General features: G+C 40.2%; 2 protein-coding genes across 5 annotated transcripts in view; both read left to right on the forward strand.

Annotated features, from left to right (window-relative positions):
- Positions 1 to 8,621, forward strand: part of ARNT (aryl hydrocarbon receptor nuclear translocator) — a 63,992-nt gene extending 55,371 nt beyond the window's left edge. The window contains exons 15-22 of one of the 2 annotated variants that reach the window (XM_082654364.1): positions 1,177 to 1,287; positions 1,452 to 1,524; positions 1,678 to 1,801; positions 1,993 to 2,095; positions 2,477 to 2,624; positions 3,766 to 3,928; positions 4,765 to 4,931; positions 5,701 to 8,621. In XM_082654364.1, the coding sequence (XP_082510490.1) occupies positions 1,177 to 1,287; positions 1,452 to 1,524; positions 1,678 to 1,801; positions 1,993 to 2,095; positions 2,477 to 2,624; positions 3,766 to 3,928; positions 4,765 to 4,931; positions 5,701 to 5,790 (979 nt within the window). In that variant the 3' untranslated portion in view covers positions 5,791 to 8,621. The remainder of the gene's footprint in view (positions 1 to 1,176; positions 1,288 to 1,451; positions 1,525 to 1,677; positions 1,802 to 1,992; positions 2,096 to 2,476; positions 2,625 to 3,765; positions 3,929 to 4,764; positions 4,932 to 5,700) is intronic. The other variant, XM_082654365.1, reaches the window with a different exon arrangement.
- Positions 8,622 to 9,079: 458 nt separating this feature from the next.
- Positions 9,080 to 19,960, forward strand: CTSK (cathepsin K). 3 transcript variants are annotated; one of them, XM_082654385.1, is made up of 8 exons: positions 9,080 to 9,227; positions 10,798 to 10,921; positions 11,406 to 11,528; positions 11,614 to 11,766; positions 13,342 to 13,464; positions 16,836 to 17,001; positions 17,266 to 17,371; positions 19,276 to 19,960. In XM_082654385.1, the coding sequence occupies exons 2-8, from the start codon at positions 10,799 to 10,801 to the stop codon at positions 19,373 to 19,375; spliced, it is 894 nt and encodes a 297-aa protein (XP_082510511.1). In that variant the 5' UTR covers positions 9,080 to 9,227; position 10,798; the 3' UTR covers positions 19,376 to 19,960. The 3 variants fall into 3 exon arrangements, with proteins under 3 accessions (XP_082510511.1, XP_082510510.1, XP_082510509.1); XM_082654383.1 differs by having other exon boundaries at positions 9,082 to 9,227; positions 13,246 to 13,464; XM_082654384.1 differs by lacking the exon at positions 17,266 to 17,371 and having other exon boundaries at positions 9,081 to 9,227; positions 13,246 to 13,464.
- Positions 19,961 to 20,344: the final 384 nt, after the last annotated feature.

Here is a 20,344-nt window from a genome sequence, read left to right on the forward strand (position 1 = left end):
TTATCCACTCGTCAGTTGATGGATATTGAGTTGTTTACACTTTCTGGCTACTAAGACTGCTGCTATGAACATTTGTTTACTAGTTTTTGTGTGGATATGTTTTTATTCTCTTTGGTATATACCTAGGAGTAGAATTGCTGGGTCTCATGGTGACTCTATGTTTAATCTTTTGAGGAACTCCCAAACTGTTTTCCAAAGCTGCTGTACCATTTTACATTCTCATCAGCAATGTATGAGGGTTCCAGCTTCTCCATATTCTTGCTGTCTTTTTTTATTGTACCCATCCTAGTGGGTGTCGGTTGTCAAGGTACTTCTTTTCCATTTAATCTATCTGTGTAGAATTGGCCTTAAACCCACGTGTGAAGATCTGATTATGAATAATTAGCAAGTGTGAATAATATCGGTGACAACATTGAGTCTCTGTCCTCCAATTCAACTTTTAGGGCTTGTAAAGTTTAGTTCTTTGCTAATTAATTTTAGTATAACTGAGTGGATTCAGTTAGAAATTTTCATTAACTTAGGACTCAGGTCATTGTAGTTTTTTGGGGTTTTGATTTTGTATCTTTATATTACAGAACAACAACTGTTTTGTATTTCTGTTTTGCTTAAGTTTTGAAATGTGTTAAGTCTTTTTAAGAAGTTGTTTCTGGAAATAATGGCTTTCCCCATTTTTGCATACTACAGTTTTTCCCCCTACAGTAAGTTTTAGTTGATTATTAATATTTTATTTTGTAATAAATACTCTTTGTAGAAAATTCGGAAGGTATTGAAAATAGTAAAGAGAAGGAAAAAAATTCTCACTATCCAGAAATAGTCTTTGTTAATGTTTCATTGTGTACTTTCAGTTTTTTACTTATGCTTTTTTTAAAACACAATATATGGATATACAACATATACATACACACATCCACAACGACTAGGTATTGAATACCTGGAAGGAGTTAGAGCCCAAACAGGATGAACTCTTGTTCCATAGGACATAGTTTCTATTTGTACCATGTTTTCTGTAGTGTGAATTATTTGCTGAATCTGAAGTTACAGGTTATCATAGGATTGGACTTGAAAGGGGAATTGATCAGTGATTACCCCATGTACAGGTGAATCTATAATGTCTTATGTACAAACAGAGTCAGATACTTTTTTTTTCTTTGTTCTCTCTACTCTTCATTTTCCTAGGAACTCTAGCCAGGAACCACGGCCTACACTGCCCAACACAATCCAGAGGCCACAGCTAGGTCCCACAGCTAATTTATCCCTGGAGATGGGCTCAGGGCAGCTGGCACCCAGGTGAGAAATGGTCGGAGAATCATTTATTGAGCAGTGACTAGCCTGGGGTGGTGGCCGTATACAGTCCCACTTTTTTGTTTATTTGTTTGTTTTAAGCCCTTTCCCCAGATTCTTTTTAAAAATCTCTTTTCCCGTTTCTCTCTTTACTTGCCTTTAACATATAGGCAGCAGCAACAGCAAACAGAATTGGATGTGGTACAAGGAAGAGATGGACTAGCCAGCTACAATCATTCCCAGGTAAGTGTGTCTTCTTTGAAGGATGGTGAGCATTTCCTTAAGAAGTATCCCTGAGAGCCAGTTAGAGTATATTTGTATCTTTACATGAATTTTAGGGTTATTGAGTTGTCATGTTAAACCTTCTTCGTTATTTTTATCATTGTTTTTCCACAGGTTTCTGTTCAGCCTGTGACAACCACAGGGCCAGAACACAGCAAGCCCCTCGAGAAGTCAGAGGGTCTATTTGCCCAAGATAGAGATCCAAGATTTTCAGAAATCTACTCCAACATCAATACGGGTATGTTTCTTCCTTATTCTCATTTTAAATTCTCATTTTCATCACTTACTGATGGGCCTACAATTGCCCAATCAGTAGTCTCCCAGTATATTTCCATTTAATCCTAATACCTCGTGAGTAAATAGGAACTTGCTGAACTAATATACTACAGCCCCTTGACTGGCCCTCCCCCAACTCCTTTTGGTCCACAGATCAGAGTAAAGGCATCTCCTCCAGCACTGTCCCTGCCACCCAACAGTTATTCTCCCAGGGCAACACATTCCCTCCTACCTCCCGGCCGGCAGAGAGTTTCAGGTGAGCCCCACATGTGTGTGCTACTTTACATGGCAACTGAGGGATTCAGTTACTGAATCCAAGTTTTATTCTTCCCTAACTTTCTCTGGTTATTTCAGACAAAGCAGTGGAACTTGTAGGCCTAGGATGAGACAAGCTTGTTTTTCTTCCTCCTTTTTCTTTGCACCTGTCCTGTTGCCATGTTCTAGGTTCCATCTCTGTGTGTCCTGATCAGTGTGTGACTGTCAGTCTTTCTCGTCTTTTCCAAATTCTGTTATCAAGTTTTCCTTAACCCCAGGGAGTCAAGGGAATCTAGGTATAGCACTAGATTGTCCTGTGATTCCTAGATTCTGTGATAAATGCACCTTTTAAATCCTTACCTCACTATTTGTTCACTCCTAGAAATAGTGGTCTGGCCCCTCCTGTAACCATTGTCCAGCCATCAGCTTCTGCAGGGCAGATGTTGGCCCAGATTTCTCGCCACTCCAATCCTACCCAGGGAGCAGCCCCAGCTTGGACCCCTAGCACCCGCCCAGGCTTCTCTGCCCAGGTAAACCTTCTCATCTGTCTGTCCCTTGTGTATTTTTTGTTTGCTTGGTTAGGCTTTTCTACATATGTAAAATTATTGCTGTCTGTCTTAGACATCTTCTTTCCACCCCTCCATCCCCTTCCTTCCAATTTTTATCTTTATTGGGAGCAGCTAGATAATTAAAAACCATAGATAATATAAACATCTCAGAGTCCATGGTTTTCACATTCACCTTAAATCAAAAATTGCTCACAAACATCTTGAACAGGTTTCAGTTTCAGATTTGTTTTGGAGTAAATTCTGAGAAGTTTCCACTTTGGTTAGGGCTACAAAATACAGGGACAAAGGAGAAAATTAATCACTAATTTATACACAGTGATATCTATTTACCAAAATAAAAAAAATTGTGTTGAAAAATCCTCATATAGTGTATATGTGTATATATAAAATATATGTTAAAGCTAAAGCTAATGTCCTGTCATATGTTGATATATACTTATATTGCTAAGTAATATCTTAAGTAAAAAAGCCAAAACCAGAAGTAAGCTCCAGAATTGTTATATGCAGTATGACCTCATTGTATAAAAAATGCATAGGAAAATAAAAACTGGAAGAAGTTATCCAAAAATGTTAACCATGGGTCTTTGGTGGTAGAATTATGGATGATTATTTCCTTTTTATTTTCCTTCCTTTTGAAAATATCCCACAGTACATATGCATTAATATTGTAGTGAGAAAAATGTTTAGTTTCCAAAAACAAAAATCATTAGGAACAAATAAATGTGGTACAGACTAAATAAAATGATACAAAGTGTTTTTTCTCTATATATAATGCTATACTATTATTAATACCTCTAGTTTTTGTATAACTTTACAGTTTATAAAATGCTTTCGGTTAAGTCATTTTCGTTTAATTCTCACAACTCTAAATAAACGTGTACTGTTACTAATCCCATAGTTCTTTGTTTTTTGCAATTTATCACGTGTCTAAAAATAGTGTCAAGGGAGATTGGGAGTTAATTGGAAGAAATATACAATGGCATATAAGTAATGAGCTTGGCTCAGAAGAATCCAGTGATTGACAGAGGTAACATTAACTCTCACAGGAATGGCCTGTGCAATAATATTAATGTTCCATTTGTTCTCTACCCCTTTCTTTTAGCAGGTGGCTACCCAGGCTACAGCCAAGACTCGTTCTTCCCAATTTGGTGTAGGCAACTTTCAGACTCCATCCTCCTTCAGCCCCATGTCCCTCCCTGGAGCTTCCACTGCATCACCTGGTGCCGCTGCCTACCCAAGTCTCACCAATCGTGGATCCAACTTTGGTGAGTTCAGACTAGAAGGAGAAATATCACACCACTAAAGTGAAAGGATTTTGGGCTTCCCTGGTGGCGCAGTGGTTAAGAGTCCCCCTGCCAATGCAGGGGACACGGGTTCCAGCCCTGGTCTGGGAAGATCCCACGTACCGCGGAGCAACTAAGCCCGTGCACCACAACTGCTGAGCCTGCGCTCTAGAGCCCAGGAGCCACAACTACTGAGCCCACGTGCCACAACTACTGAAACCTGCGCGCCTAGAGCCCGCAAGCCACAACTATTGAGCCTGTGTGCTTAAAGCCTGTGCTGCACAGCAAAGAGAAGCCACTGCAATGAGAAGCCCGCGCACCACAAGGAAGAGTAGCCCCCGCTCGTCGCAACTGGAGAAAGCCCGCATGCAGCAATGAAGACCCAGTGCAGCCAAAAATAAATAAATAAAATAAATAAATTTATTTTAAAAAAAAGAGAGAGAAAGAATTTCGTAGTTAAAATTGCTTGCTTTTGTCACGGCTGTACTGACCTAACAAGGTGACAGTCCATTTGGAATATAAAACATACCCACATGAAAAAGACTTTAGCACATATAACAGAAAGCATGTAAAGTATTATAAATTTAATAATATGCAAGTATAGTGTGAATGAGCAAAGGACTCTTTGGAAAGGGTACCTAGAGAAGAAAAATGAATCTGAGACCAGGGTTTGAAATAGAAGAGGCATTGATTTGCAGAAAGAAGGGCAGAAAGTGTCTAGGTAAAATTAATTATTTGCATGTGATAATATGCTAGTTTCTCCTCTCTAGTGGAGTTAGCAGATTGAAGTTGTTTATTCTTCCTTGCTGTATTTTTAGCTCCTGAGACTGGACAGACTGCAGGACAATTCCAGACACGGACAGCAGAGGGTGTGGGTGTCTGGCCACAGTGGCAGGGCCAGCAGCCTCATCATCGTTCAAGTTCTAATGAGCAACATGTTCAACAGCCATCAGCACAGCAACCTGGCCAGCCAGAGGTCTTCCAGGTGAGAGGGTGAACAGACTTCAGAAAACCAGAAACTGGGAGAGAGTCAGGGAGGAGAGACAGAGAAGAAAGCATGCATGGATTCAGGTGTTTGATTGAGGTTAGTAAGAAGAGAAGAAAAGAGTCAAGACATATAGGAATAGATGTCATTAATTGAAAAGATTGTGAAGTTAGTGTGCTGCACAGCCTTTGACTAGACCATCGTTAGTGATGTGAAGCGCCATGTGAAGACATCAAAAAAAGTAATTTTGGCCCATTCACGGAGAACCGTGTGCCCGCTTGATAGTACTTTAGGTATAAAAATACTGAATACAGCTCTAAAGGTCTATTTACGTACATCCTGAGGGGACTGCAAGAGTCAGTGGAATAATCTCAGGTGGGACAAAGGAGGAGCTTAGTTTAAAACACAGGTCGAAAGAAGGCAAAACAAGGTTTTGGTGGAAAACATAATAGGATAAGAGATATTCCATATGTATCCAGAGGGGGGGTTTATGAAATGTGACAAGCAGATTTTTCTCCTTTTGAAAATACTGAGGTCTAGAAAAGAGGGAAAATGTGGAACTGTAGGAGGAAGACAGAGAAGGAACTAGGAAAAAAGGTTGTCATCTAAAGGAGTCATTGTTGCTGGGAGTAAGGAAGGCTAAGAGAACTCAGCACAGCAGAAACTCTCTGGGGCCAGAGATGACAGTTCAGGGGAATGTTGGGAGGCAGCTTGATAAATGTAAAGGATCAAGGTGTGTGACCCAAACTTATTCTTTTTCACTTATTAGGAGATGCTGTCCATGCTGGGAGACCAGAGCAACAGTTACAACAATGAAGAATTTCCTGATCTAACTATGTTTCCCTCCTTTTCAGAATAGAACTATTGGGGTGAGGATAAGGGGTGGGGGAGAAAAAAAAGATCACCATTTGTTTTTAAAAAGCAAATCTTACTATAAACAGAATAAAAGTTCCTCTCCCTTCCCTTCCCTCACCCCTGATGTATACCCCCTTTTCCTTCTGACCTTTCCCTTGTCTTCCTTGTTTCTCTCTGAGATAACATTTATAGAAGAAATGGAGTTGAATCCTCAAGGCTTTGGGGACCCTTTGAAAAATTGAGACTGGATAAGGTTAAGAATGCCTTTCCTTATGTCTCCTGACCAGAAATTTTGTGCAGAGATGATTTGTGCTGGGTCAAGGGGCAGGTTAGAGAACCTGGCATCCACTATTTGTCTTGGATACTATGGCTTATTTCTGGAAAGAAATTCTCAATAAGGTGGAGGAGGGGAGAAATGTCCTCATGTTTGAGGACCATGAAGCATGGTAGGTATACATGGGGCTTTAGGAAGTGAGCATAGGCTCTTTCTGCTGCCTGTGAGCAATTCCTCTGGAAAGAAACATGAGTAAGGAAGTGTGAGAGAGAGAGGGAAAGAGAGAGAGAGAGAGAGAGTGTGTGTGTGTGTGTGTGTGTGCGTGCATGCATGCATGCATGTGCACATGTGTGTGCATGAGCACGTGCACGTTTGTTTCTGTGTTTCTTTCTCCCTGTTGGGGAGTTATGCAAAATTTGTCCCAGATTTTGTCTTTCTTTGTGTTTTTTAAAGAGTCCTAAGGAGTTAACTCTTCCAGGTATTTTCCACTTAGTATTGCAGCCAAAGAGTATTTAAATAAATGTCTTTGCTGCACTTATATCTATGCCCAGCCAATAGGCAACTATAAGCAAGTATATAAAGTCTTCTATTGAAATCGTTGGTTTCTCATCGAACACATATAGTGATAAAGATGGGTCATTCCTGCTTTTGGTGCTCTCACTTTATATGGAAGATCTGTAAACATTACAGAAGTAGGCTGGCAAGATAAACACTTTTAGAAACCCCCTACTTGGCCATAATGATAATGCTGCATTTTTCTGTCAGAATCACATATGATGTGTGTTCTGTAGAGGTTATATATGCATGGAAACTCAACTTCTTGGATTAGCAGTCCCAGTGAAAATCCTCACTGGTGGAGTTTAAGCCAAATACCAAGCCTTCTTGCAAAGTAACCTCTTTCATCCCATTCTCAAAGTATCCAGTCTGAAAGAAACGGAGATTTAGGTCTCTTCTGGGCCTATAGTTCTTTCCTCTTTGCTCCCTTTCCAATCTTGAGATTGGATTTTGCTTTATAGTACAAGTGTAATAAATCCATGTGATAGATGGGACCTGGACTCCCATCCCGACAGGGTCACTTAGCAATTAACTATAGCCATATAAACGCGGATACAGGTTACTACTCTCACTCTTTCCCTTCCTCAGGTAACAGCCATGTGTATCGGCCTTTTTTTGTTTATTTGTTTGGCTCAGGCCAGTATCTTAAGTGCAAGATTGAATAAGGAGAAGACATACTAAATGTAGCCATAGGGGACTGAGGAACATAGGTGGCCTTGGAGAGGCTGAAAGAATGTCATTAGGTTTCCCTCCCTTTTGTCTCCAATCTGGTGCCAGGTAGTGGAATGGAAAAGGAGACAGTTTATTTTTTTATTCTATGTGCACACATACAATATACATATATATTTATATCACAGTTTAAGAAACCAAAAAGTTGAGTTTCCAATGAAATCCTTGTTTTTTAATAATCAGCTGTTTTTAAATGTGATCAGGACTATAATATTGTACAGTTATTATAGGGCTTCTGGGGAAGGGGAGGGGCGGGAGAAGATGCTCTGGGGGTTTTGTTTCTGCTTTTCCTTCAGGGTTTTATTTTTGATTTTTTTTTTCCTTGTTGGCCATTTCTGTACTGCTGGCATCTGTGCTGAGCCTTACAGTGGCAAAAATAATGACATGTAGCAAAGATTTTAAAACAAAATATTTTTTCCTTTTGTAAACTTTCCTGTGTTGTGTGATCTTGATTGCGGCTTTATTATTCCTTCCCAGCTCATAAACAACAAACACCCACAACTAGTTGAATCCATAGCTTGCGCTTCAAATATACAAACATAAAAGCACAGTATGTCTATAATTTCAGGAATCAGAAATCATAGGGCTCTGATCACTCAGCGTTCCTTGGTTGTCCTCCTGATCTTGACTCATTCTGAGTAAAATCATCAGAAACATCTGACCATGGGATGGGGGTGGGGGATTGCCCAAGTCCTTGGGAGAGGGGGAAAGTTGGGACTTGAGACCAATAGGGCACTTCTGGATTTAAAGGTATTAAGAATGGGGAAATTTAAACTATTCAGGTCTAGACCTAGTTTCCCTCTAGGACAGTGTGTTTCATTAGGAAATTTAAAAAACCCATAAGCATAAGCCTGTGTTCTTGAGGGTCTATGTGTGTAATCCAGCTAGAAACTGACTCTAGATCCCATGTGTTATCCTTTTTGTTCCCAGGACCCCTTTTCCTCTTCGCACACATCTGTTTATGGAAGAAAATGTTTGGGGTTGTGGTTTAGGGACTGAACTAGATTCTTATGATCTGTCACATGCCTGGATGTTGAGGGAAGCATTTGGTGAAGCTCATATGACTGGACCTGGATTGGGGATTTTAATAATTGAGACAGATAATGTTCATCATCCCACCATCTGAGAGTTGTAGCAACAAAGAAGTCACATGTGAATTTGTCAGTGCTTATGGCATTGATTCAAGTGCTGTCATAAATAACCAGGAATACTGTTTCTGGTTACTTTTAGAACTGGTTTCATCTGGACTTTTCTTGATGTATCCTTCCTCAGCAAAACCATGTTAGTCTGGGGAAGATATTCCCCTGCCTGGAAGCAATGACAACTTTTAGTCAACAAGTTTATAAAATACAAATGATTTTGGAGCCTGTGACTTCCCTTACATACTTTTTCTAGCCTTTTGTGTTCATTTCCTCATCCCTCATGTGAGGGTCAGACATATTGGAAAACTGAGGTTTCAAAGTTGGAGAGATGAATAGTAACAGGAAAGGGACTGGAAAGTTGTAATCCCCCAGTGTAATAATATTTTGTCCACGAAAGAGAAGGTAAGCCGCAACTTGGATAATATGTATTGAGGTATTTTTTTTGTCTGCTCTCAAAGGCAGGCAGCCACGTGAAACTAAATACCTAACTCTCTGCCCTGGCACACATGCTCCACATGCGCACACAGAAACGATGCAAATCTGCTGCCTCCTTCCCTCCTCCCTAATCCCCCTCTCTCAGCATTTCTATCTCCACTGCCCTCCCCATCCAAATTTTCCAGCCAACAGCTACAGTTGACTTCCGCAATCCTGGTGGAATAAATCCAGCACCCCTAGTCATCCGCCCACATTATCCACACTTCTCTGCTGAGACGAGCCCAGAGAACAGATCCCCATCAGCAGGTAACATTTTCAACTTCCTAGATCTTTTAGCTTCTCATTCCTTTCAGTTCTCCATTTTAAGGAATATTAGGAACGTAGTGACTTGGGGATCAAAATGAACTTTATAGGCTTTGCAGATGAAAACAGTGATGCCCTTCTTAGGTTATTTCCTGGCTAAGTAAAATTTGCCTGGAAATCTTTAGGACTCCTTTTACGGTTTGTTTGTATGTATACATGGTTATTAGTGAAAGCAAAGAATATAGGGCATCCTTTACCCATCCCTCAAGGAGTGACCTCTCAGGGTTGGTTTTTTTTTTGGGGGGGGGGGAGGTGCGGGGGTGGGTGGGCAGGTACCATAAGGGTTAACTTACTAGCAGGGGGGAGGAGTGGTGCAGGGAGGTGGTAGCTCAGTAAGGTCTTCCTGCTGTTTGAGACATCCCAAAGCCCTTAACATTCCAGATATTAAACGTCCTCCTGGACATTTTGCCAGTTTGCAAAGATTACACAAAAATGGACTATAAATTCAAAATTTATGCAAGCTGTGTGGCTTGATGCAGACTAACTTGCTCTTAAAATGGAGGACATGAAATTAGCAAGACACTGCGAGAAGTGAATGAAGCTAGAGTAAACTTCTGAAAAGCTGTGTATCTAATAATCACAGAACATTGCTTTTCTGTCTTACATTCTTCTAACAAACTTTGGTTCTGAGGCTTTTTGTCCTGTGAGGCAGTCACAGAGGTTTTGTGGGCTTTTTGGTCAGAAAAAAAGAAATTTTCCTGCCCACAGCAGCTGGTTGAGATTAGGACAGTTTCCTGCCTGTGGAAGGAACAGGAAGAGAAAGGAGGAAGAAATGCATAAGACGACTGAGGAGACAGTAAACATCTCATAGTTTGAGAACAGGAAATGCTGTGAGCTTTTCCCTTGTCTTCTCCTAGCAAGATCAGAAGTATCAGAATTTAGGCAAGGAACAAAAGAATGCCTTGAAGAAATAATCAGGAAGCAAAACTTAGCTGAAAATCTCTCCTTTGTGTATTCTCCGACCCCACTCATCCCACCCTGCACTTACCTTGTCTATCTCCTCCAAGTCTGCTGGGGACACTGGAGCAGACAGGTGTTGTCCCATCCTGATTGTCCATTTTCTATCCCATTGCTGGTTATCTGTGCAAGTGTATCTGTGTGTATGTGTGTGTGTGTGTTGAATCTCCCTAGGTCAAAATACTTGTAACCAGATGTATCAGCGTCCCACCCAAATCCAGAACCCTCCTGACTATCACTGTTTTTATCATATGGAAGTCATCCTCAATCTCTGTCTACCTTCCTTGTAAAGCCTAGTTTTCCTCTGCCTCGTGGTCCAGAGGAAGGCGTTCTTAACTTCGGATTCATGAACCCCCCAGAATTATTGTGTGTGCATTCATTTTTCTGGGACTAAAGTGGGTTGAAAATTTTTATTAGCTTGTCGTGGGAGTCTATGAATCCCAAAGGTTAAGAACCACCTGTCTGAGAATATGGTTCCAGCTATTTCCTCATCCCAAGCCAGGTTAGGAACCTCTGGGCAAATAGAAGAGTGTCCCCTAATTATCCCCTTCTCCAGGATGTGGGGGCTCAAGATTCTACTACTGCTGCCCGTGGTGAGCCTTGCTCTGTACCCCGAGGAGATGCTGAACACCCAGTGGGAGCTATGGAAGAAGACCTACAGAAAGCAGTATAACAGCAAGGTGCCTGGGAACCTGGAGGGGAACATGGTGGGAGGGTTGGAACCTGAGACATGTAATCCTAGCTTCCAGACTCCCTTCTTCAACCCCAATACTTTAACCACTACAACCAAGCAAACCTGCCCCTGGTCCCTAACTGTTAACATATACTTTCCATTACTACTCCTCAATTCACCCTCCATCAAGTCCTGTCCTTCCTTTTCTTCATAACTGTCTTATATTTCTCTTTTGGGAAACCTTCTCAGATTAATGCTATTAATCCGTAAGCAATTATTTTCCTATATGTCTCTCCAGAGCTTTGCATTCTATTATTTGTTTTATATATTTCTTTTGCATGCTCTTAATAATCCCATGGTCAGTTCCCCAACTAGATTGTAAACCCTCTATGACTGTAAATTTAATCTCTTCTAGAAACCGCCACAGTATTATGTAGATAACTTTGTACACAGGACACAGTCTATGCCAATACTGACTATGCTCTGTTTAGGTGGATGAAGTCTCTCGGCGTTTAATTTGGGAAAAAAACCTGAAGCATATTTCCATCCATAATCTCGAGGCCTCTCTTGGTGTCCATACATATGAACTGGCCATGAACCATTTGGGGGATATGGTGAGTTGATCCTTAGCTCCTGGTCTACCTTCCCTGTTTGTCTTGGTTCCCTGCTTATGCCTGGCCTCTTTCTTCTTTGTCCCAGACCAGTGAAGAAGTGGTTCAGAAGATGACTGGACTCAAAATACCCTCCTCTCATTCCCGCAGTAATGACACCCTCTATATCCCAGACTGGGAAGGCAGCCCAGACTCTATTGATTATCGGAAGAAGGGATATGTTACTCCTGTCAAAAACCAGGTACCCTCCTTCCTCTTGGGTGTGGGTATGGAAACTGGCATGACCTCTCTGTTCTTCTGCTTCTTTGTTCTTAAGGTAGGAGGACATCAGAAAAAGAGGGCAAAGAATTAAGTTACCTCTCCCCCTGCTAAGAGAATAAAGTCTATTCTGTTATTTAACTCATCATCTGTTTTTGTAGATTTAGGTTATTTCTGTTTTTTCTTTTCTACAAAGTGTTGCTGTAAGCACCTGTGTGCATATATTTTTGTGAATATATACAAATATTTATGCAAAACAAATCCCAAAATTGGAATCAGTAGGTCACAGAATCCTTTCCAAAAAAGTTTGTATGATCTTACATTCTTACCAGCATGAGAATGTAAGTTTTCTCACAACCTTAACAAGGCTGATTTTATCCACCAGATAAACACTTGATTTAACATTCATTCAACAAACACATTTTTTTCAGAACCTACCAGATATAGTGCTAGGCAGTAGAGATTCAAGATGACTAAGACATAACCTGTGTCCTCAAGAAATCCCCAGTTTTAAAAAATAGAACAGGAAAGAAAGAAAAACGTATAATCTAGCTGAACAAACACTAATAATAATAGCTAGCACTTTTTGAGAGATTATTATTATTACACATAATAATTCATCCTTTACATGAATTAACTTTTTAAATTCTCATAATTCCATTAAGTATATTATAATTATCCACAATTTACACATAAAGAAAGTGAGGTACAGAGAGGTTTAGTAATTTACCCAAGGTTACACATCTAGTGTGTTGCAAAACCAGTACAGATGGTCCCCAACTTCTGATGGTTCACCTTATGATTTTTTGACTTGATGATGGTGTGAAAGTGATAGGCATTCCATAGAAACTGTACTTCAAATTTTGAATTTTGATCTTTTCCCAGGCTAGGATATGTGGTACGAAACCTTTTCTTGATCTTGGCCTGTGGTAGAGAGCCGCTGCTCCCAGTCAGCCACATGATCACGAGGGTAAACAACCAATACACTTACAACCAGTCTGTTTTTCACTTTCAGTACAGTATTCAATAAATTATGTGAGATATGCAACACTTTAATATAAAATAGGCTTTGTGTTAGATAGTTTTACCCAACTGAAGGCTAACGTAAGTGTACTGAGCACATTTACGGTAGGCTAGGCTAAGTTTTGATGTTCAGTAGGTTAGGGGTATTAAATGCATTTTCGACTTACTGTATTTTCAATTTATGATGGATTCATTGGAGGAAGAGCTGTATTCTGCTTTACTACAGCTAATGGTAACAATAGTAACAACAGTTATCAATAGCAACAATAGCAATAGAACACTGTAACAAAGGTTAAATGAAGGGAAATAGGAAGACTTCACAGCAAAGGGGACAGGTGCTGGAATTTATAAAACATATGGAATTTCATCAGGCAGGTAGAAGGAAGAAACAGAAAGTGTGAACAGCAATGACTGGTAGTTTCTCTGTTATGCCTCTCAGGGTCAGTGTGGTTCCTGTTGGGCTTTTAGCTCTGTGGGTGCCCTGGAGGGCCAACTCAAGAAGAAAACTGGCAAACTCTTAAATCTGAGTCCACAGAACCTGGTGGACTGTGTGTCTGAGAATGATGGCTGTGGAGGGGGCTACATGACCAATGCCTTCCAGTATGTGCAGAAGAACCGGGGCATTGACTCTGAAGATGCCTACCCGTATGTTGGACAGGTGAGACTGTCCCATGCAGTCATACAGCTCTGTAATGGCTCCTCCTTCCCCAGCATGACATTTTGTACTGGAAACAAGTCCAGAAATCTTGTTTTCTGTTACCCTATCCAGCCTTCTTGATGGGATAATTTCCCACAGAGGCCAAGAAGATTCCCACAGTCTGGGAGAATTTGGGGAGCTTAGGCTACCATGGTTCCTATCTGCCTCTCTGCCCTGAAGAAAAAACAGAGGACAGGTTATCCCATAGATCTCTGAGTCAGTCTCTGTAACTCTGCTCAATTCCTCCACTCCCATCACAAGTCTCCAGGCCCACCATGCTAATTTCATGAATCACTTGGCCTTATTTTGTATGATCTCAGTGTGGGTTTGGGGAACATTTAAGCAAATTATGTAAGTTAACATGCTAACATGTATAAAATGAGGGAAAAAGCAAGTTGCTTCATATTTATTGCAGTTTTAGAGATCAACTCACTTCCTCCTATAAGGTCCTTTAGTAACAGGAAGATCTTTCTTATCTAAAAGGAAGAAGATCTGAGGGCTTTTTATATACTTGGGGTTGATAGATAATATAATATGGGGCCTTTGCAATAAGAGCCTTTGAAGCAGGGATAACAAGGCTGAGTAATACAAATGATGGCTACCATATGCTAAGCCATGTACTTAGTGCATGCTCTCATTTAATCCTCATAAAAGCCCTGTAAGTTACCCTTATCCTCACTTTATAGGTGAGGACATTGACACTTAAGGAGATAAAATAGCATATTCAAACTCACACCTCTAGTTATGTAGCAGAGCCAAGATCTATCTATTGGATCTGTTTATCTGCTGCAAACATTCCCGGGCACGTCTTCTATGCACATGTACAAGAATTTCTTTACCAGAATATAATATCTAGTAACAGAATTGTCTGAGTCTTGGGGTATGTGCATCTTCCTCTTTACTAGATAATGTCAAATTATTTACCAAAGTGTTTGGAAAAATTTGTATTTCCCACCTGCACAGTATAAGAAATCCTATTGATTCATCTCTTCATTGGTATGCTTATCTGGCCATTTGCATTTCTTCTTCAGTGAATTGACTGTTTATATCTTTTCCCATCTTTAGGTTGTGTTCTCCTTTTTACTGATTTTTAGGAATTTTAAAAAGATATTTGGATACTAATACTATGTGTATTGTGAGTCTATTTTTCTTTTCATTCTCTTTATGATGTCTTTCAATCCAGAAAAGTTTTTAATTTTAGTGTAGAAAAATTATTAATTTTTTTCCTTTGCAATTTGTGCCTTTAAAAAATCCAGTAAAAACGAGTTTTATTTATTCATGTTTAGTCATCTGAAATGGTATCTCCTGCAACAAAAATGCTCATTAATGTAAATGACTGAACAGATCCATTTTACTGGATACTCAGCAACCTACATAGTAATGTCACTTCAGCACATCATCGTGACATTGGCCACATCAAAACTACTTCATTTCGTAAATGTCATGCCATTAGTATTCCATGTTATGGTTTTTTTAGCTGTCAGGTAAATAAGTCAGAGAAGTTGGAGGTTGTGTGTGGAAAGCTTTTTCTTTACTCTGTGTACAGTTCTCAGAACTGCTGTGTCCCCAGTCCATATCTGACCCTGGGGCTGCTGCCATAAGGCGCAGCACACTGAAGCTGTCCTACAAGGTTAGCTTTTGAATTCTGAGTACATCAGGCCAGTCAGTGAGATAACCTGGGCGTGGTAAAATATTCTTTTTTAAACTGTCAAATATTCTCCTGACAACTTTTTGTTGTCACCTGACATCAAAAAAATTAAACAAATCCTAACAGTGTATACAAAAAAACAGATTCATGTTTATAACTTTTTTTGTATTGATTAATCCAGGCAACCAATTTAAAGGGTTGTCTAACTATATTAAAAACATAACTTAAATATTATTAGAGCTAGTAGTTGATCACTTATCCATTGACAGCTTGCATCATTTATTCAGTACTATATTAACCAGTTTGTTGAGAGACAGTTTAACTAATAACTCAGAAACTCTGAATAATTTAAAGGAAAATTACATAACATTTGAAACCCTATTTTGGAATAGAAGGAGCAATTGACTTATAATCTCTGTTCTCCTACCCCCTCAGATGATCTCGTCAGCATTTTAGAGAAATGTGCAATGATTTTGGTCTCGTAATCAATTAAAATGAAGAATTAGCCATATAAAACATGTGTTCCATTTTTAACATTCTGAATCTTGGACAACTGTTCTCTTTTTTACTTTACAGTTTTTAGAAGCAGTTATTGTCCAAAACTGAAAGAACATCTTATATGAACGTGTAAATGAATGGAAGGAGGTAAAGAAAAACAAAATTTAAAAAAAGAAGAGATCTGATAGGGCAGCAGCCAGATAATACAGTAATTTAAGTTCCCTCCAGCCATAATACAGGTTATTTTTAAAGTATCATCACGTGGTATCCTTCCAAATCCATTCCCTAGATATTTTATTTTACTTGTAGATCTATGCAATATTTGGCGCTAGGAGGCATCAAGGGTTTGGATCATATGGCAGATAAAGGAATCTTGAGAAATTATTAAGACAGGAGACTACTGTAATCTTAGAATATCATGTCAACTGCTGCCATTATTGTTAATATTTAGACAATGTATTCTTGTAGATGCAACTTCAGGGTTTTGAAGGGGTAGTCTGTAGGAAAATGAACTGCCAAAAAGAATACACCACCTTGATGTGGGTTCCCATTAGATTCCATAATTGTGGCTTGACAATGAAACATATCATCGTTAACTAGACCTGCAAAACATAACTTTGGAAATTCACAAGCTGAATTGCTAAGTTCCTTATTAATTTGTTTTAGTGTCATGTTATGTGCTTTTATCTCATGAGAGCACAAGGGTCCAGCCAGAACTCTTTGCCTGCTATATGTGCATGGGGCCAAGGTCCTCCCTCTAGCTGGGTCTTGGCCTTGGCCTCCTCCCCACACAGCAGCTGCTGCCTCCCTGCCTACCGAGGATCACACATACTACATTGCCGGAAGATGATTTGTGCTTTTAAAAAAATCTTATTTCAGAAATCTTTCTCTACCCTGAGGTAGAAATAAAAAATATTCTCTTTTTTAAGTTTTACAGTTTCCTTTCACATTTATGTTTTAAAACCACCTGGAGCTGATTTTTGTGTACGGTACAAGGTATCCACTTTTCATATTCTTTTCTTTATAGTTTCTAAAATGGTGAGGAGAGAACAGACCCTTTCTAGAGACTCTAGTCTGCTGCCCCTGTTAGTGCACTGACATCACCCAAAACATTGGCAGAATTCCTCACTCACTGATTCACTGCCTGTTGCTTAGTCCTAGTCCTATTTCAACCTGTTTTTTCCAGGATGAAAGTTGTATGTACAACCCAACAGGCAAGGCAGCTAAGTGCAGAGGGTACAGAGAGATCCCTGAGGGAAATGAAAAAGCCCTGAAGAGGGCAGTGGCCCGAGTGGGACCTGTCTCTGTGGCCATTGATGCAAGCCTGACCTCCTTCCAGTTTTACAGAAAAGGTAAGGCACTGTTCCTATGGGGCACAATCAACCTTCTCTTATGACGTGGGCTGGGCAGCTTCTTGAAGGGTACTGAGCATTTTCAGTACTTGTTTCCATAAAGACTGAGTCTGCCAGGGAGAAACAGCTGCCGCAGCACAGAGCATCTCTTTTGTAAGCCCTCCTGACTGGAATGGGATTCTACAGAGGGTCTCCTAGAGTGGGAGACCTCACAGGGCGACCCTTGGATTGCAGGAAGCTTCACCTTGATAGTTTGTTTCCTAGGTGTGTATTACGATGAAAACTGCAATAGTGATAATCTGAACCATGCAGTTTTGGCAGTGGGATACGGGATCCAGAAGGGAAACAAGCACTGGATAATTAAAAACAGGTAATGATGGGAACACTACATGTCATCCTCTTAACACTCACCCTCAACTCCAACTTCCCAATATTCCTTTCTTTCTCTTAAATCAAGAGAAAGTTTTCTCAGATGTTTCAATTCTACCTTCCCAATCAGAGGCTATTAATTCTAACATTTAATGACCAGACAAGAGTACTAAAGGTATGTGTTGGGCAGCTGCTATATGTTCAAGACTTAGTCACATACACAAACACATGAGCAGATGTCTGTCTTCAGTGACCTCATTGCCCCCTAAGAAAGACAGACCTAGCTAAATGAGAACATAAAGTAGCACCAAGAACCAGCAGGAACTTTGGAATTATATTTTTTTCTTTCTTTTCTCTCTAATGTGATTGATTTTTTAGAGAGGTTTCCATCATCAGTCTGTCTATAAGCACTAGGGTACAGTATAAACAAAGTAACAGTTTAGTATCCTCTTGTGCAGCTTTTTGCCCTTCCAGCTACACTTAGGGTAGACATGTATAAGAACTGGCCAAAGATTTTGAAGTCTGTGAAGAGAAATGCTTTTCAGAAAGTGGATATGAGCAACAACAACAAAAATTAGTGTTTCCCTCTCTATTATTGGGAACAAATAAAACTACACGTTATTAGTAGTTGGCTCCCCATTTCTCTTTAGCCCCTTGTGACTTTGTAGGGGCGCAGATTTAGGGTAGTTATTCTTTTTCTTTCCGCATTGGTCAACACCAGCCTAGCAGTAGCCCTGATTAAATTTTCTGTCCTTGGTGCCCTCCAAAGAGCAGGGGTCCTAGACTCTGGGGAGTGCACAGGCCAATGCAGTAGTATAACCAAGTTGGATTTGCTGCCTGGAGGGCTGGCAGGATAGAATGTAAGGCTGGGAGTTGCTTCAAACCTGAAGCAACTTTTTATATCACAGTCCCAATTAAGAGTGAACCTGAGCACCTTTCTAAGAGGATGTTCCTTCTCCCACAGCTTCTGTCTTGTGTTCTCCCTTTCTTGACTCCCAGCGCAAGCACTTACCCTTTCCTTTCTTGATCAACTGCCAAGAGAGCTGGGAAGAATAAAGGACACACCTAGGCAGGATCAGGATCATTGGGGACCCCTGGAGAAGGGAACAGCGGTAGGGTAAAGGTCTTAAGTAAAATGTACCGGGTAACTGGTGAATTTTCTGGTTGGGGAAAAAGGACAAAAAACTCATGAAAACAATTTAGGAAGATGTATAGACCAATCTTCCCTCTCTCTGCCTGTCTCTGTCTCTGTCTTTGTCTACCTGTATCTAATCTTCCAGTCTCTCCACTTGACTCCTTAGCAATCTCATCAATTCTCATAGTTTCATTCATTTCTTCTATGAAACCAAGATCACCAACTTCAGCCTCTCTTGCCTCTTTCTTATGCTCTAGACTCACGTTTTCAAGATTAGTCTTCATAAAACACAAGTTGAATGATTTTACTCTCCCAATCAGAAAACTTCAGTGTCTCCTCTACTATCATGGGCCAGAGAGTCAAACTCTTTAGCCTGGCAATAAAGATCACTCAACCTGATCTCCCGCTACACCCTGTCAAGCACCCTGTTTTTCAGCTACATGATCCTAACACATGTCGCATGCTTTCCTGCCTCTGTTACTCATTTCACACTCCCATGCTGGCTTCCATTTCCACAGGTCCAAATTCTATCCGCCTTTGGGCTCAGCTCAAATGCCACCTTTTTCTTAAGCCCTTTTTGATCCCCTTGGTCAGAAGCAATTTCTCCTATAGCACTATGCCTCCATTTCTTGACTTTAAACTGTTTAAAGGTAAAAACTGTCTTATTCATTTTTGTAAAACATCAGTACCTATACTCAGGTACAATACTCAGTAAATATTTTATTGAATAAACTGAGGGTACTAAGTATTTTCCTTGCTTGGTCCTACAGCTGGGGAGAAAACTGGGGGAACAAAGGCTATATCCTCATGGCCCGGAATAAGAACAACGCTTGTGGCATTGCCAACCTGGCCAGCTTCCCCAAGATGTGACTTCAGCCAGGCAACCCCATCCTGCTCTTCCATTCCTTCCACAATGGTGCAACATACTGATATACCTTGGAAGGGAATTGGTGTGCCTTTCTTGAAGAAGATGTAATGTTACAGAGATTGTCTGTTCAGTTTCCATGTTTGTTTGTGCTTCAAGTGACACTCCTACTACGTTTCTTCTCTCCACCCAAGGTCTTTATTTTTTCATTAGAAATAGGAAATTTCCCTAACAGGTATGCATTCTTAGGCTAAGAGATGTGACCACAACCTGCCCTGACTGTGTTGTCCTGGGGCCAATGCTGTGTAAATAGAGGCTAGAGATCTTCAGCTAGGCTAGATTCTCATTCACAGGGACTAGTTAGCTTTAACCACTCTAGAGGACTAAGGTGACCTGACTTCTCAGTCTCCACATTTACTTCTATATCTTCAAGGTAGAAATTCCACCCCATTAATAAATCTATTCATAAATCTTTGGTACAAGGTTACATGATACAACAAATGTGTTTTGTTTTTCCTTCTTTGCATTTATAAAGTAAACTGTATTTATCGCTTATCTCTAATTTAATAAATAGCTATTTAGTAAACGTTCATTTTGTGTCAGATACCATGCTAGGTGCGGGAGACAAAAAGATGAACAAAACATATTCCTTATATGTGATGTGTTCACAATTTGTCTGGAGATTCTGCTGCATAAACAATTTGTCCTAATTCATTTATTTGTTCATTCCTTCAACATTTTTATTATTTTTTTAATAGATCTTTATTGGAGTATAATTGCTTCACAATACTGTGTTAGTTTCTGTTGTACAACAAAGTGAATCAGCCATATGCATACATATATCCCCATATCCCCTCCCTCTTGAGCCTCCCTCCCATCCTCCCTATCCCACCCCTCTAGGTCACTGCAAAGCACCGAGCTGATCTCCCTGTGCTATGCTGCTGCTTCCCACTAGCTAACTATTTTACATTTGG

The sequence above is a fragment of the Grampus griseus genome (genome assembly GCF_964374135.1).
Source record: "Grampus griseus genome assembly, chromosome: 1".
Lineage (NCBI taxonomy): Eukaryota > Metazoa > Chordata > Mammalia > Artiodactyla > Delphinidae > Grampus > Grampus griseus.

What these genes read in the sequence shown, in the direction of transcription:
- CTSK (XM_082654384.1), top strand. Translation starts at nt 10,799, where the DNA reads ATGTGGGGGCTCAAGATTCTACTACTGCTGCCCGTGGTGAGCCTTGCT. An exon ending in TTACTCCTGTCAAAAACCAG is followed by an intron (nt 11,767 to 13,245) that starts GTACCCTCCTTC and finishes TATGCCTCTCAG; the next exon opens with GGTCAGTGTGGTTCCTGTTG. An exon ending in CTTCCAGTTTTACAGAAAAG is followed by an intron (nt 17,002 to 19,275) that starts GTAAGGCACTGT and finishes TTGGTCCTACAG; the next exon opens with CTGGGGAGAAAACTGGGGGA.